This window comes from Helobdella robusta (assembly GCF_000326865.2).
Source record: "Helobdella robusta unplaced genomic scaffold HELROscaffold_45, whole genome shotgun sequence".
NCBI lineage: Eukaryota > Metazoa > Annelida > Clitellata > Rhynchobdellida > Glossiphoniidae > Helobdella > Helobdella robusta.
In genome coordinates this window covers 909,937-926,186 of record NW_008705095.1, presented here as the reverse complement: position 1 = coordinate 926,186, position 16,250 = coordinate 909,937, and the positions used below count along the sequence as shown (strand labels likewise).

The window sequence follows — 16,250 nt, the reverse complement described above, 5'->3', positions numbered from 1 at the left end:
TGCTCAAAGTAATAAGTTCAAGAAATATGTGACAATATGGTTTTATTGGGATGAATGATGCTGGTTGATGTTCAGGTCAGGTTAATGAATGAATGACGTGTGTGAAAGATTTCCGATTGAATATTAATGATAGTGATGATGAAGGTGACAAATGTAGTGATGATGACGTCATGTTGGCAAGAAAGTCCTGATAACGCATTGTATACGAGAGTCCTCCCAATCCAACAGAACTTCATTGAGTGAAGCCGTTGGGAGAACGCGTTGCCAAAGCCAGCTGATCGGAAATGTTTTCAGAGTTTTTTGGTATTGTTCTATCATTATTGCTCATTTTATGGTCCAGCTTTTACATTATGTGTCTCTTAAAGTGAAAGATATTTGTACATTGAGTTTGATTTAACACTAGCGTTTGTGCCTCTATCTCTTTCTATATACACGTACGTTCTTTCAATCCAAAAACGGGTGCTTCTGACTTTTTCGTCAGTTGTTAACTCATTTATTTATTTAATAAAAACAGTCTGCATTTAAAGCACAGATTCTTGATTTCATTTTAGTTTGAGAGGTTTTTTCTATATACTGACGTAGTGCTGTCCCATTATGTTGCAACTAACATTGGAATGAGCATCCTATCTGTTTTCCATGATTTAGGTGAATTTTATCATATTTTAATATGTAGTCATATTTGTTACTTTTGCCGATTAGTGCCGCACGCTCGATTCAGTGGCGGGTCTAGACATTTTTAGCGGACGGAAAGGCCAACATTTTTCAAACGTAGACCAGGGAATTTTTGAAAATATTTCAATATATTTCAGTGTTGACTGGGGGGGTCAACATTTGTAGCTGAGTGTCTTTTTTGGCCAAAAAAGACACTTTTTGGTTTAAACAAAGTTTTATTTAATACAAAAACTGCTCGCAACGTCGGGCACTGGCTCTCCCTGACCCTGCCACTTTGTCGATTATTTATTCTGTAAGTTTGATATTTCAAAACACCTGGTTCCCAATGTGACATCACTGATTTCTCACCTAAGTTTGAATGCTCATGCGCCTTTCAATTCGCATCGCATTGTTGTGCATCGGCTTTATGTTTGTATGTTTTCTGTCGCAATAGATCACGATACATACAAATAAGTCAGTGTTCTGCCACTTAGTGCGCAACAACTTGTTTTATCAGTGTGTTGGTGCTGTGCTGTCACCATGTTTTTTGGCATTTATAAAGTAGCGTTTATAACGTAACATGTGTAACGTTGAATTTATAATTCGAGTCTGTTGACGTTTGGGATTTTTTTAGATGTAGATAACTAACGAATTATTGAGTGAATATTTATGTCATCAACAACACGCTTGCCTGCGCATAAATTATGTTAATAAACCTTAAACAGTAGTTTGTAGGCCATAAAAAAATGTTCACAAATCCTGTCATTGAAAATGTTTTGGCCATTTTGAACGTTTAAGATGCCTTCATATTTCCGTAATTTTTTGTCACATTCTTTTAAATTTATAAGTAAATCATCGAAATATTGATTGGCAGTTGGTGATAGCTTAAGATTGACTCACATACGAGTGAACCACATAGTTGGTTATTAGTTGTTGTTTCTACTGGGCTTTTAGGTGCCTGTACCTTAAGTTTCATCATTGTCATTAGTCTTTGCCATTTTAGTCTTTGCCATTGTGCGACTGTTCAAGTTGTTTGTCTCTGATTGGTTCACCGTTGACATGGTTTTCATTTAGAAGTTCATCAGCTTCCCTTTCAGATAAGGGGAGAATGATGTCATTTTGGCGCTTTCAGTCGCGCATTCGTGGGTCATCATCTTGTCATCTTCCCTCTTTCTCCTTGTTGCAGTTATCACATTCCATATTCCCTTCCGTTTCAATTTGATGCTGGGTTGCAACTCCGCGTCGCCTTCACTCATTTTTATTCTCTTTATTACCGTGTGTTTGAACTGTTGTCGGCCTCTAGGCGCATTAATTACTGCGTTGGTGGGTACGTATCTTGTTGGTGTGGACTGGAGTGGTCCTCTGTTTTGTTTCTGTACTCTGTACTGTTTTCTTTGATTATACATCGTTAGTATTGAAAAATACTTTTCATTTTTTTCTTCTCCTTTTTTATCAATTTGAGTACCTCACGACTGGACACGTGGATGATCTTTCCTTACGTTTTTACGATAACAAGCAGTATCGGAAAGGTTTAGGATCAGGGTTAGGCAAGTTTTAATTGCGTCTCATTGCCGTCGTGCCAAATTGAAGCTGAATACATTTGGTTCTTCGAAGTTGAACATTCCAACGTCGACAAGAATGTTTGGACTTCAAAAATTAAAAAAAAAATTTGCATGACCATTTCAATTATAAATTCTGGTTGATAAATTCTTTTTGGCCAAATAAGAACTCGTCCATTAAAATGACGTCGGTTTCATTTACCCGCTGTTAATTCTTCAATTCGATTCGCTGGATATCATTTTTCTACAGCAACACTCGCATTTCTTCCTCTGTTCATTGGTTTCATTTCCAATATATTTTCCTCCCTACAAACTTGTAAACTTGTATAAGTACGTATGAGTGTATATATGCAGTTCATTTATGTACAATTTCATTCGTGCACAGTTTTTTTTGTGCACGTACGTAAGTGTATGTGTGATCGCATGTGCGTTCGTTTATTTATTATATGGAGTTTTTCTCTTAAACTTGAAATCGGTTTCATATATTTTACATAATGGGTGTCAGTGTTTGTGTGATGGGATTGTTGGGGAATTCACACTGAGTAATTTATGAACGATGACTGGTGATAATGATGACATTGGTGGTGATGATGATTGTGATGACAGGACAATATGATAATGATGAAAAGACTGTTAATGATGACAACGATGATGAAATTTTTACTAATTATAGATGATAGAAACAATGGTAAACATTACCAGAGTACGTACTTATTTTCATCAATGTAGTTTAATATTATCAAATAAGATGTTTTCAGATGAGATCATTAATATTAATTATTCATAACTTTAAACTGTCTCTTAACATAAATGAATATGCATGATCTATGTATATATATATATATATATATATTGCATATATAAGTTACGCTCACAGGCCGCCAAATATTTACTGTGTTGCGTTGAGACGTCAAATTGAAGAACATTTTGAATGTTAAACATTCTTTGCACGTAAAGGTAAAACTGTTAATAAAGGTAGAAGTAAACAAACGTGGTATGTGCGTATGTATATGTGTGCGTGTATGAATGTATGTATTTATGCATGCATATGTGTGTATATTAGTATGTATTATGTATGTGTGTATGTATTTATGTTGTATGTATGTATGTATTTATGTATGTATGTATTTATGTATGTGTGTATGTATGTGTATGATCATAAAGACATATATTGATGTTTATTAATAATAAAGTTATTGCGTTACAGGATGACTTCTTTCTCTTTGCGTTATCAAGTAATAATTTAATTAATTACGTTCGTAATAAGTGCTTTGGTGTAAAATTAGATTTTGAATTAAAATTTTTTTGTAATAACTTTCAGTTTTTAGATTATTTTTACGGTATTTTGATAACTTACTAGTGCCAGTTAATAAGATTTTACTAATTACTAATACTACTATATGTACACAGTAAATACTAAATAGCTAAAAATATATCAATTAAACAATCAATCAATTAATCAATCAATCAATGGTTGTACATATATTTTACTTCACATCAATATATTTGAAAAGTTTGTATGGCACTTTTGATGATGTTTTTTATTATTTGCGTGGTTTATTTATTTCAATTTTTATTGTGGATGAATTAACTACAGTAGATAATAATAATATTGTATGCTGATTAAACTTGTTGCATTGCATTCTTTATTTCCTTGGCAAGTCATATTTAACTTTTTTTTTAAAAAGTTTTCATGATATTCATCTTAACAAACTAAAATTAAACGTTTTAATTTTTAATAGAATATACAATATTATACCATAAGAGTTTATATTTAATATACTGCTTGGTGCACTTTAAAACTCTTGAGGACTCTCAAAGTGTCTAACTGGTTTGTTTTATTTTTTTTAATATCATAATCTGATTAATTTTGTAAAATTCGATGGAAGTTTACTGCTTATTATTTATTATATTATTAATTATTATTATTATTAACATCAAATTTATGGTCATCTCTGTCAGACACTTCATAAATCACACTTTAATAAGAAGTAACCAATGACTATTATTTCAGTTATAATAATAGTATTATTATTATTATTAACAATTGAGGATAAAACAGAAATCTTCATTGATATTTTGAAATAAGGGTGGGTGAGTTTCTCTACCCACCTCTGCTCCAGTTCAATGTTTTAGGTTTAGTTTCGTAGTCAATATCTCAATGAGAGTTGGTCTGTTTGCAGATTCAAATTTCAGATTCTCCCACGTATTATCTATGAATGTAATGTTAGATATTTTGCAGTATTTTTTCGTCTCTTTTATACATTCTTCGTAATGAAGAAATAAAAATATGACCAATATTGGATCACATGTAAAATGTAAGTAGTTGGTTTTGTAATAGACACTGTTCAGTTGCAGCTGAAGACTATTTATTCTTGTTTCCGTTTTTGAGTTAATTCACTTTCATGTAAGTAAGCGTTTTTTTGAAATAGCATAAAAGTTTGATTTAGTTTAATTCTGTCCTACCATCATTTGGAATGTTTGGGATTGTGGAACGTGTGCTTCTAGTTTACAGCTTGATTGAAGTTTCAGAATTTCTCGGTCAGAAACGTAGTAAATACTTCGTAAATATTACATGGAAGTTGCTACATCGCTGGAATTCAAACAATTTCAGAAGAAAATTATTTTAAAATTTTTCAGCCTCTACAAATATTTTGTTCTCATATTTTTTTAATATTTTTGTTCGTTTTTTCAAAAATTGAAAAAGCGAACTACAAACATATTAACGCCAAACATTCGGTAGAGTTTATAGAATATTGTAAAAATTATGGTCTATTACCAACATACACACACACACACACACACACACATATATATATATATATATATATATATATATATATATATATATATATATAATATTCATTTAACGTCTTCATGTAATTGTACACATATTGTATATACACTTCATTGCACACACAACTTGATATAAATTATATTATCATTAAATTATAACTGTCGTTGTATTTGACCTAGCTTGCGTTTGAACCAGGTCATGGTGCAATTGTAATGCAACTGCTCCAACTGCACTAAACCCGACACTACTACTAATCAAACTGTGTTATAAAAAATAAAAATTTTTTTAGTTGCATAGTTATAAATTTCAACAAGCTAGCACATGGTAAATAATTGGTGAAAAATTCTCCTTTTAGACAATTTATGCAACGTATTTTGATTTGTTTGACTTATACTATAAAGATATTAACAGTTTTAAGGTTTAAAATTAATATGCTTCGTTATGTTAACACAATATAATAAGTTTTGACGTCCTTACTTGGTATTTATTTTAGTAATTCAAGATTTTGAATAACGTTATTAAAATTCAGGGTTCAGAATCTTTTAATATTTATTCACAAATGTTTTCTGGTCTTTAATGATGTGATTCACTACGAGCAATTTTTGATATTATATTTAGAAAATAACTAGTCTAATTATTCAATATAATATTTATACAAAATATATATATATTAACTTTTCTAATTATAATGTGTCACTTTCTTACACATCACAGATATAACCGTTCAATATGAAAATAAGCGAGCGAGATTTGAAAGACCCCTCAAAATTACAGCAGTTGTTGTCAAATAACGCTAACAGATCACTGAGAGTTGGCACTGATGATCTGCAAGTTGCCTTGAGAGATGCATGTCTGCTGGGCCACCTTACTAAATCTGTTCAAATACTTCTAGATAATGGTGCTAACCCTAACAAGATTCCTAGCAGGATGTCTGGTTCGTACATTCCTTATGCTGACAGACATTCAACAGCAAGTTGCTCATGTTTCAACACACCTTTGCAACTTTGCGTTATTAATGATGATTGCGAAACTGCTGAAATTTTGTTGTCCAAAAATGCAGACCCCAATCTAATCAATGATAATCTAACTGATACCGACGTGGAGTTGAAACAAGATACAGACGTAAAAGATGAAAAATACGAAATGTACTGGTGTCGAGATTATCCTCCGTTACATCTTGCCACCAGACACGGTCATGCCGCAATAGTTAGTTTGTTATTGAGGTGGGGAGCGGAACAAACTCCTTTAATTCAAACTGGAGAGTTTCCCATTCACATAGCAGCACGCGAGGGACATGCTCATCTTATTGAACTTTTTTGTTCTTTAGATAACAAATGGGTGAATTGCAAGACTGAAAAACCAAAACTTCAGTCAAGAAAAGATCATGGCAACAGTGGTGAAACTCCATTACATATTGCATGCAAATTCGCTCACATTGACTGTGTTTCATTATTATTGGACCATTTAAAAGTTGACTATCAAGTTAAAGATGACAAGAATAACACGCCTCTTCATTCACTCGTTGATATCAGACCAGTTTCTGATATCTCCAGTTTCCAGAAAGATTCTGAAAACAGATTTGCTATAACCACCTTACTGGTAAGATGTCGCGATTTTGACATCAATGCAGTTAACACAAGCAAAATGACGGCTCTTAATTTAGCTGTCAAAAATCATTTCTCAAAAATATCCCAACTATTAAATGATATCGGAGCAAAGCCACTTGATGCCAACAACAATGAGTCATCTTATGTTATTGTCGAGGTATGTAGTAACGATGACGACGATGATGATCATACTAATTTGAACAAGAACATAAAGAACGAGGATGTGAAACAAAAAGAACAAGATAAATATCCGAAGGTTTCAACAATTCCTTCAGAAAAAACAGCAACAACTGCCTCAAATGTGACGTCAATTGTGATCACAGCTGCTATAACAACTGTACCTACGTTTGTTACCTCAAACATAACGACAACTTCACCTATTTCCGTTACTTCAAAAGTTACAACAGCACCCATGTTTGTAACTTCAAAAGTTACAACACCCATGTTTGTTACTTCAAACATTCCAATAACTTCACTTATTTCTGTTACTTCAAACATTTCTACGACTCCCATGCTTGTTACTTCAAACGTTAGTACCACTGCCAAAACAACGACATCCACAACTATGAGTGCGAATATAAACACTAATGCCATTTTTATCACAAATGTTGACATGAAAACAACTACTCATGTTACATTTGCAAGTGCTCTTAGCTCAAATGTTACTACGCCATCAACTTTTTCAAAAGCCAATAATGTTCCAATTGTCACCTCAATGTTTTCAGAAAAAAAACCTGACATTCAACCACAGAAATATTTTTTTCCTAATTTAGACAACGAGATCTCTTCTTTTAATTTATCCAACAAAGATAAAAGTGATCGTTTTTATGTATCGTTTGACAAACAAAAACTTCCAAATGTTCCGAATAACAGCGTAATCACAAACATAGATAAAAATAAAAAAGATGAAACAAAAGAAAACAAGCCAGCTATAATTTCCAATCCTCAGATAAATGCCAACAAAAAATCCGATCCCATTTTGATGAAAAAAGTTACGTTGAAAGATGTTTCCATTACAAAAACTACAATTTTTACTTCAACACTTGATGACAATTTGAATAATTCGAAATATTTACGTTATGATCATTACTCTCCAGTTTTTGATCCACATGCAAAAGTGTTAACAATTAAATGTCCTAGGAATTATTCTCCGTTAAGTTTTCTAAGTGAAGGGGGTCGATCAAAAGGCTTAAAACTAAAAGTGTTTGGTGAAGTTCCGAAGGCGTACAGTAGTAAGCAGAAGCAGTCAGCTCGTACTGATTTCATTCTTGCTGATCCAGTTGGTGTTGAATCAACCGAAGATTCCGCTGATGTAACGAGACTTTCAGTTTATAGTTTACCAGATTATTACTTTCGCGATAACTTGTTGCAAAGATCTGTTGAACGTAGGGAAGAATGGTCCAAGCCTTTAAACTCAGCAACAACAGTCGTCAATAAAAAATATAAACATGCAAGGGTGAAAAGCCCTCCAGTTTGTGATTCTAATTTGAACAGTGGTGGTGTGAGAGTTGCAGGGAAATTAATTGGATTCACAGCACGACCCTACAAAACATTTGGTCAAATAGATGCCAAAACCGATGCTCTTGAAGATGCTATGAAAGAGGAGGTGGATTTAAGTGATGAAGAAGATGAAAATGAGGATATTAGACATTCGGTAGAAACTTATGATTACAATAAATATCATGTAAAAGAATGGCTTTCTGGTGGACGTGGAAATAACGTTTATTGTCCGCTGGAATCCGAAGAAGAATTTTCCTCTCCAGATGAAAAATCGGTTTTGAGACCGAAGTACAACAATAAAAGTTATATCGATGAATCTGAACGTTTCAGTAGTTCCAGTGTTAAAATAGATGATATCAATTTTCGAATTATCCAAATGCCTGACATTGATAAAGATAAGGAAAATTCGCGAAAAGATCAACCATCTAAAAACGGTCATCAAATTTATTTAGAAGAAAATAACAAAGAGCTAGAGGACTATAAACCTTCAAAAAACTTCAGTGAAATTGTTATAAATGGAAATAGCAGTAAAATCGAAGAAAATGCAAAAGAACCACCTTCAAAAACACGCATACCTTCCTACAAAAAACAAGATTCATCGGGGTCTGGTACAATAACATCTACTGTTGTTTCTTCAATTCAGCCAGATAAACAAACTATTTTAATAGCAAAGTTGGAGAATGATGACGAGGATGATGAAGAAGAAACCAGTAGTGATTTGAATAAAACTGGTGCCGGTAAAAACCCAACAGTTCAACTGCCAATTTCTCCTGAAAAAATTCCTGAAAACAAAATTAAAATTGTAATCTCAACAGATGACAAAATAACTAACAAAAGAATCAATAAAAAAAATAAAGAAGAATCAGAAATTTCAAATAAAATTAGAGAGGAAACAGAAAGTAACAAACTCAAAACTAAAATTGATATTAATGAAACTGATATTAAAAAAGATGTCATTGACGAGAAAAGTGAATTATACATTAATACGCCAGATAGAAAATCGCGAAAATCAAAAATTCCAGTTTACAAACCACAGCTTTCAAATGATAAAAAATCTGGCAAAATAGATTCATCATCTGATTGGCCGAGTGAAAACAGAGAAAAAGAAGATGATAATTTATCACTCACAGGAAATGAAGAACATACAAATTCAGATTTAAAAAATATTCTAAAAATAAATGGTTCGACAGACAAAGTAATCACAGACTTGAGGGAGAACAAGTTTCCCAGCAAAACTACAGATGTATTTGTCATGTCAGAGTCCAAGTCTAAAAAGGTAAAGGGAGACGATAAAGAAACAAATAAACCTGTTTCAGATAATACAAATTTAACATCAGAAACTGATGAAAACGGTAAGATTGAAAAGAACGACGATTTGTTGAAAGATAACACCGAAGTCGCATTACCACCAGCTAAAAATCATCAAAATCAGAATCCACATCAAAAGAGTCTTGCGCATGATACTCCTTGTGTAAGAATTAAGAAAAAATCAAGACCCAAGATTACTGACAATTTTGTAAATTCAATACAGAATCACATGAATGATGATCAGACTGCTAATGGCACTAAAAAAGTTATCGGTACAACGTTGATCACAAGTTATTGTAGAGATGAAACAGAAAAAAATGAATATGATAAAGAAATTCACAACTTAGATGAACAGATTGAAAAGTTTGCCGATAAAAACGAGAATAGATACCCAAATAAAACAAAAGATGTGAAACACACTGTACCAGTTGAAGATCAAAAAGCAATTAATAAGGGTGAAAAAGATAATAATGGGGAAATTGATGTTCTTAGCAAGACGCTTGATAAAGATGAAACCAACGTTGCATTAACAACTGATGATATTATATGTACTAAAAAGAAAACTAAGAAAAAAGTTAAAAAAGAAAAATCAGTCGATGGCCAAAAAGTACCACCTATCATTAACAGTGAAGCTGATTCCAAGAAAGTCACTGAGCTCCGTGATCAGGATGGGTCAAAAGTTTCAGATGATGATATGAGAGAAGATGATGAGAATAGCAAACGAGTTCTTAACAGAACATTTGATAAAGATGACGAAGAAACATTAATTGTTGATGTCAATAAGGATGAAACAACTAATAACATTAGAAATAAATTTAAAACTGAAAAAACTGATGTTGTTTTAAGCAATGTACCGGACTTAATTAGTGAAAATATTATGAACAAGAAACAAGATAAACCAAAGAAGAAAAAATCGAAAAATAAGTTACCTGACAAAAATTTTTCTTCTGGTTTTAAAAATTCTCTAAAAAATTTCGAAAAGCAAGAGGTTAGTAATGAAAACTTGAATGATGACGAAAATCAATTTGAAGAAAACTCAGTTATTGACAATGTTCCTACAAAAGATTCTGAAGAACAAGATGTTAATGTTGAAGCAGGTATTGACGTGAAAGAAACCGATGATAATATACCTAAAGAAGGTTCTGACAAGCGAAATGTTATTGAAAAAAACACACATGAAGATAAAACTCATGATGGCTCGATAGAACATGATGAAGGCAATGATGGTCTTTCTCAAGACGACACAAACAATCTTGATGTTCTCATTCCTGCTCATCCGTCAAGTAAGAAAGAAGCAAATCGGGATGATATGAACAGCAAAATTCGTCGAGATCACCTCATTCATTCAATTGAGCATGGTGAAAATGAACTTGATGAAAGTAATTTAAATCAAATAGTCCATGCACATTCTACCGACGATGATGCCAATAAGAATCACGTTTCCGATGTAACCAATGAAGGTATTAAAAAGATAAAAAGAAAAAAATCTAAAAAAAAATTAGTTTCAGAAACAGGTGACGAATATTCAAATAAAAAAATTGAGACTAATGTTGATGAAGACAATGACAGTTCAAAACAGCCAATCGCATCAACAGAAGATAAAGTACTCGAAGATGATGATGATGCAAAAACTGAGACTGATGTATTCAACGTAACAAATAAAAATGATTCCAACCGAGATCGCAAAGTTAACTTGAAAGATCGAAAAAAGAAATCGAAAAAGAAATCTACAAACGATGAACCAGTAAGTGACAACAGGAAACAGAGTGAAACGAGTGCTAATGACGAAAGAATTACAGACTATGAACATAAGATAAGCGATACAAGCCAAAAATTGAACAGGTCTAGAGAAACTAATGTTGATGATTTGTCTGCAGATGAAGCAGGTGAAGATGAAAAAAATAACAAACAGCCAATAAATACTTCAAATAATAACGAAACCCTAATTCCTGATTCAAAGGATAAAAACAGAGCTAGTGTGAAGGAACATGACAATGAAATTAATGATGAGGATGAACACGAATCTTTTCCCCCTCTTCCGCCAATTGTACTAGACAGTAAAACAAACAATGTGGCTGATAGTGATTCAAAAGTTAAGAAAACTAAGAAAAAAAATAATATTCTTCCCAAGCAAATTTTCAACGTTGATGACAGAAAAGTCACATCTGATACCAATTTAGTTGATGAAAAGTTGTCACCAGTTGAACCTAATAAAGATAGAATATTAGATGAAACGATAAACAGAGCATCATCGGACTCGGAAAATAATTCATCAGACCCCGATGCCTCTAATTACTTTGAGTATCATGTTGATATGGATCCACGTGTTCCAGACAAATCAAGAATTAGAAAGACCAAACATTTTTATAACGATGACGGTTATAATGAGGAGAAAATATTTAATGACAAAAATGAGGATACAGATAACGTGGAACACGATATTGAAGATAATAATAAGAAAGTTAAAAAGAAAGGCATAAATAAAAGAACAAGCAAAACAGATGCAACAAAGCTACCACCAGATGACTCAGAGCTCACTGAGACTACTACAACGACAACCACAATTGTTGTTGACGAAGAAACGATCGAAGAAGCAGGCAATGTTAAAAAGAAAAAGAAAAAAAAGATGAAAGAAAGAGGAAATAAAATTCCAAATAATGAGAAATATCTGGGTGATTCAAATAATTCAAGCAACGGTGCTGGTGTTCCTCAACCTATAGAAGATAACAAGAGAACTAAAATTGATTCAACTACTGTCGATGATAAAGAAAATGACGGTTACACAAGTGATGATGTAAACATTGTTGATGACTTTGATGATAATAAAACAAATGAAACAGATGAAGAATTGATGTTTGACAGAAATGGGAAAGATTCAAAAAGAAGCAAAGAAAAAAAAGAAAGTTATTTTATAAATGTAAATGATAAATCGGTTAAACTTCCTTACGACTTAGATAATAGTGGACAAAACAGTTATCCTATAGATAAAAAAGGCAAAAAGTCTTTTGAAATAATTTCTGATCACAATATTGACAAAAATTTAATAATTGGGAAAGAAACAATAGAAAAGCAGCCAGACCAAGATAACGCTGAAAAAAATATTTCAAAGAAGAAGAAAAAGAACGTTGCCAATAAACGTTATACCAATGAACCTGATATAAACGATCAACAGGCTACAGACAATAATCAAAATGAAAGAAACTTGAAAAAGGACGAAAATAAATCTAAATCAACAGATATTGATGCCATTAACGGTCACGATATTTCTTCTGAGTTTTCCACTACAGAAAGCACAATGAACAGTTATGAATTAAAAAAGAAAAGCGACAAACCAAGTAAAAAGAAATTAAGTTCTTTAACCACGGATGATTCCGGTGTACACACTAACGCCAGTTTAGATATGGGCTCAACTGACGACAATCCTAAAGACAAAAGTAAAAGAAAATCATCAAAAACTATTAAAGAAGAAGAAAATGTCCCATCAACCAATGCAACAGCCAAGAATGATATCTTTAAAAAACAATCTGAAATAAAAACCGAAATAGAATTTAATGAGAAGGGGGAAAAGATTCGAGTCAAAAGAAAAAACGGAAAGTATGCCGATGCCGATTTTCAAAACGAGGATCGAACAACATTGAAAACTAATGAATTTTTTGATGATAAAAAACGTATTCCCAATTCTAAAAAAAGAACAGACTCAGCCAAAAAACGGGAAAGCAGTTTTGATGATAACATAGAGGTTAAACAAGAAGATTCCAATAAAAATGATCCTTTTTTGTCTAACAACCAGGAAAATAAAAAATCTAAAAATAAAACTTCGAATGGAGATGACTACTTGACAGAAGAAACTACTACAAAAACAGAAATAACAACTTATGAGGAATGGTTAGAGATGCAACGTCGACTGAAGATCAAAAACAAAGTCAATTCGTCTGAAGAAAAAAATAAGGGATCAGATGGAAAAAACAACGAGAAAAAATCTTTTGAAACTAACTTTGATACCGATATTGACGACAATGTAACGGGTAAGGAAGGAGCCAATAAAAAAATAGCGTTGAATGATAAAGAATCTGCTTCCGATGAAGAAATTGTTACTGAGGTCCTCTCGCCAGGATCAAAGCCACCTCTTAAGAGAGATATCAAGCCGTTAATACATCCTACTAGGGACCCTAAAAGTGAACAAGCACATTTACTGAACGCTTCAGATCCTGAAATTATTTCACCCCCACATCCCTTAGCATCTGGCATCTCTAAAGACAGTCGTGAAAACAAATATAGAAACGATGATCAGTGGAAAAATGCAAACGGGGATAAAAACGGTAGAAATATTCAAAAAGGACACGTTCCAAGGCGATATTCAGAACACTCGAAATCTTATGAAGGTTGTTTTTCTTAATTGTTACATGAAATAACTATTTTTCGTTGTGCAAATACTAAAGAAAAATATTTTGTCAATTTACTTGCTTCACATTTAAAACATTTTATTTTATTTTAACTTATTTAGAATCTGACATTTTATAAACTTTTTTTAATTCTAATAATTTAAGTCTTGCTTTGTTTCATAATTGTTTATATAACATGATGTCATGCTTTTTAAACTATATTGCATACAAGACCAATATTTAAAGTGTTAAACATATTTTTGCAGAAAACATAAACACAACTACTACCGTTGTGGAGACTGTGATAACGGATCGTTGGAAGAGGAGATCAAGAAGAAGACCAAAATCAGTGAGTTTTGAGAATATACCTCGAAGACCTCAAATTCAAGATAGACCCTTGTCTGTGAAAGCACCTGATAAAACGTTAGAGCAAGCGGCGTTTGAAATGTTACAAAAAAACCAGGCCGACACATGGCGAAAGAACTGGAAAGCCAACCCAGTAGTTTACACGAGAGGTGTCTACCGACCTCAACAACCACTGTACAAACGTGATGGCGGAGTTGATGGAAACGCTTCGTTTAAACATGACGAAAGTCGCATTAGCCAAGCATTTCCTCCCTGGTCTGAGACAGCTCAAGATAAAGATGGGTCACACCAGGCAGGGATTAATGCTTTGTCAGATGATCACCATCAAGATGACGGGTTTCCAAACTCACATAATGTTGATAATGGAACAAGATACAATGAACATGTTGAAGAGTATGTTGCTGACGATCACGGTGAAGTTTATCACGACGATCAATTTGAGGATCACCAGTTCAATCAACCAAGCGGTAAAAATATCCCTCCTGTCATGTATGGCAAAGGTTATTCGCCCATTTTGTACAACTCAATAAGTAGAAAAGTGACGTACTTGAGACCAATCAAACGAAGAAGAGGTTATAACTCTCTCAGTTTGTACCATGTCAGAGGCACTATGAATCAATCCTCAAAAGATTTGGCTCCTAGAATTTCAGAACCAGTGCCCAGTGATTTGAACAAATATGGGTATCTTTCAAAACTTTGGATGGAACAAGTTGATAAGAAAACTTTACAAAGATGTGAAACTATGTACTTGTCTGTCCTTCCAAAAGGCATGCAACCTCTGGACAACATCGAAGATTCTTTATTCAAGCGTTACCTCAACAACAAACACGCATTTAACGACCCGAAATCGTCTGACGCTGACGGGAGCCAGTGGGTTATCGCTCGAGGTCGCAGCGTTCGACAAGCAAAAAGGAAATGGCTTGAGCAGAAAGAAAATAAACTTCTATCTGGTGGTGATTTTGGAAATTCAAGTTTCGCTGACGTAACTGGAAACGTAAGTCCGACAAGAAGCATGGCAAATAGATCATTTGCTGGAAATGTAACGAGTCCAGGTCACCCATCTGCAATGTTGTTTTTCAAAATTGGACAAGTTAATTGGCCTGATTTGGCTTGGGTTCTCTTTGATGGAATACAAAGTGATGCAGAAACTGTCAGAATGATTGCAGATGTTCGCTTGAAATATCCCGATGACTGTGGCGCTCAAATAAGAGACTTGATGGCTCGCTGGTGGACTAAAAAAGGTGAAGCTGCTACAATTGAAGAACTTCAAACAGCTCTTGAGTTTGTTCAGATACCTTTCATTCAAGAAGAAGATCAACAAGCCAATTTCTTTTTTCCGTCGAAAGAGGGAGAAGATGGTCATTTTGAAGAAGAAGAATATTCACCTGATGAGAGTAAATCGTACGCAAGAAAATCGTTGTTGATAAAAGAGGTGCCGGAAGATGATCCAGACGTGAGCCGCATGATGTACGAATATGAACACAGATCTCCCAACGCCAGTTTCGCGGCACTGGCCGACCAATCTCAACAACTCCGTCTACCACCAACAGGTTCATCAGGTAATTTATTGCAAGTGCCATCGTTCAAAACTAACAAGCAGTCCCCTCCGAAGCTAGATGAAGATCATTCCTTCGCCAACGTTTCATTTTCATCTACGTTAAAAGATAAATTGTTCAATCCAGTTAAAAGTAAAACGACAGCAAAGCAACATTCCCTACCGGCCAACATGTCTGAAAATTTGACCAACCTCGGCAGCACGTCGTCATTTCGAATTTTCTCATCAAATGTTTTCGGAAATAAAAATAGAAAATCGAAAAATGATTCGATGATGGATGCTTCGTTGGCAGAAGATGACAGGGTTGATAAGCCAGCTCAAAAATCTTACACGGCCAAAAGTGTTAGTGATGCGAGCTAAATTAATTTGAATTGGTTTATTAGTTTTTGTTTTATAATTTAAATTTTGTTTCATATGAAACATTTTCGATGTAATACAGAAATTTATCTTTCTTTCCACAGGTTGACTTGGAATCAAATATTTGAGAAACATGAAACTGAGATAAAACTTTCGATCGACTTTAAA

The 16,250-nt window shown here is 33.5% G+C and overlaps 3 protein-coding genes across 3 annotated transcripts; 2 read left to right on the top strand and 1 right to left on the bottom strand.

Moving 5' to 3' along the window:
- Nucleotides 1–1,721: 1,721 nt before the first annotated feature.
- HELRODRAFT_177984 (hypothetical protein) lies at nucleotides 1,722–2,057 on the bottom strand (the record flags this gene model as incomplete). Its single annotated transcript, XM_009026129.1, has 1 exon — nucleotides 1,722–2,057. One exon carries the CDS (start codon nucleotides 2,055–2,057, stop codon nucleotides 1,722–1,724), a length of 336 nt encoding a protein of 111 aa, XP_009024377.1.
- Nucleotides 2,058–6,150: 4,093 nt separating this feature from the next.
- Nucleotides 6,151–6,378, top strand: HELRODRAFT_85404 (hypothetical protein; the record flags this gene model as incomplete). The annotated part of the gene is made up of 1 exon (XM_009026042.1): nucleotides 6,151–6,378. A coding segment is annotated over one exon (228 nt), but the record flags the coding sequence as incomplete, so codon positions are not given.
- Nucleotides 6,379–6,870: 492 nt separating this feature from the next.
- HELRODRAFT_152126 (hypothetical protein) lies at nucleotides 6,871–7,293 on the top strand (the record flags this gene model as incomplete). Its single annotated transcript, XM_009026128.1, has 1 exon — nucleotides 6,871–7,293. A coding segment is annotated over one exon (423 nt), but the record flags the coding sequence as incomplete, so codon positions are not given.
- Between the last annotated feature and the right edge of the window lie 8,957 nt (nucleotides 7,294–16,250).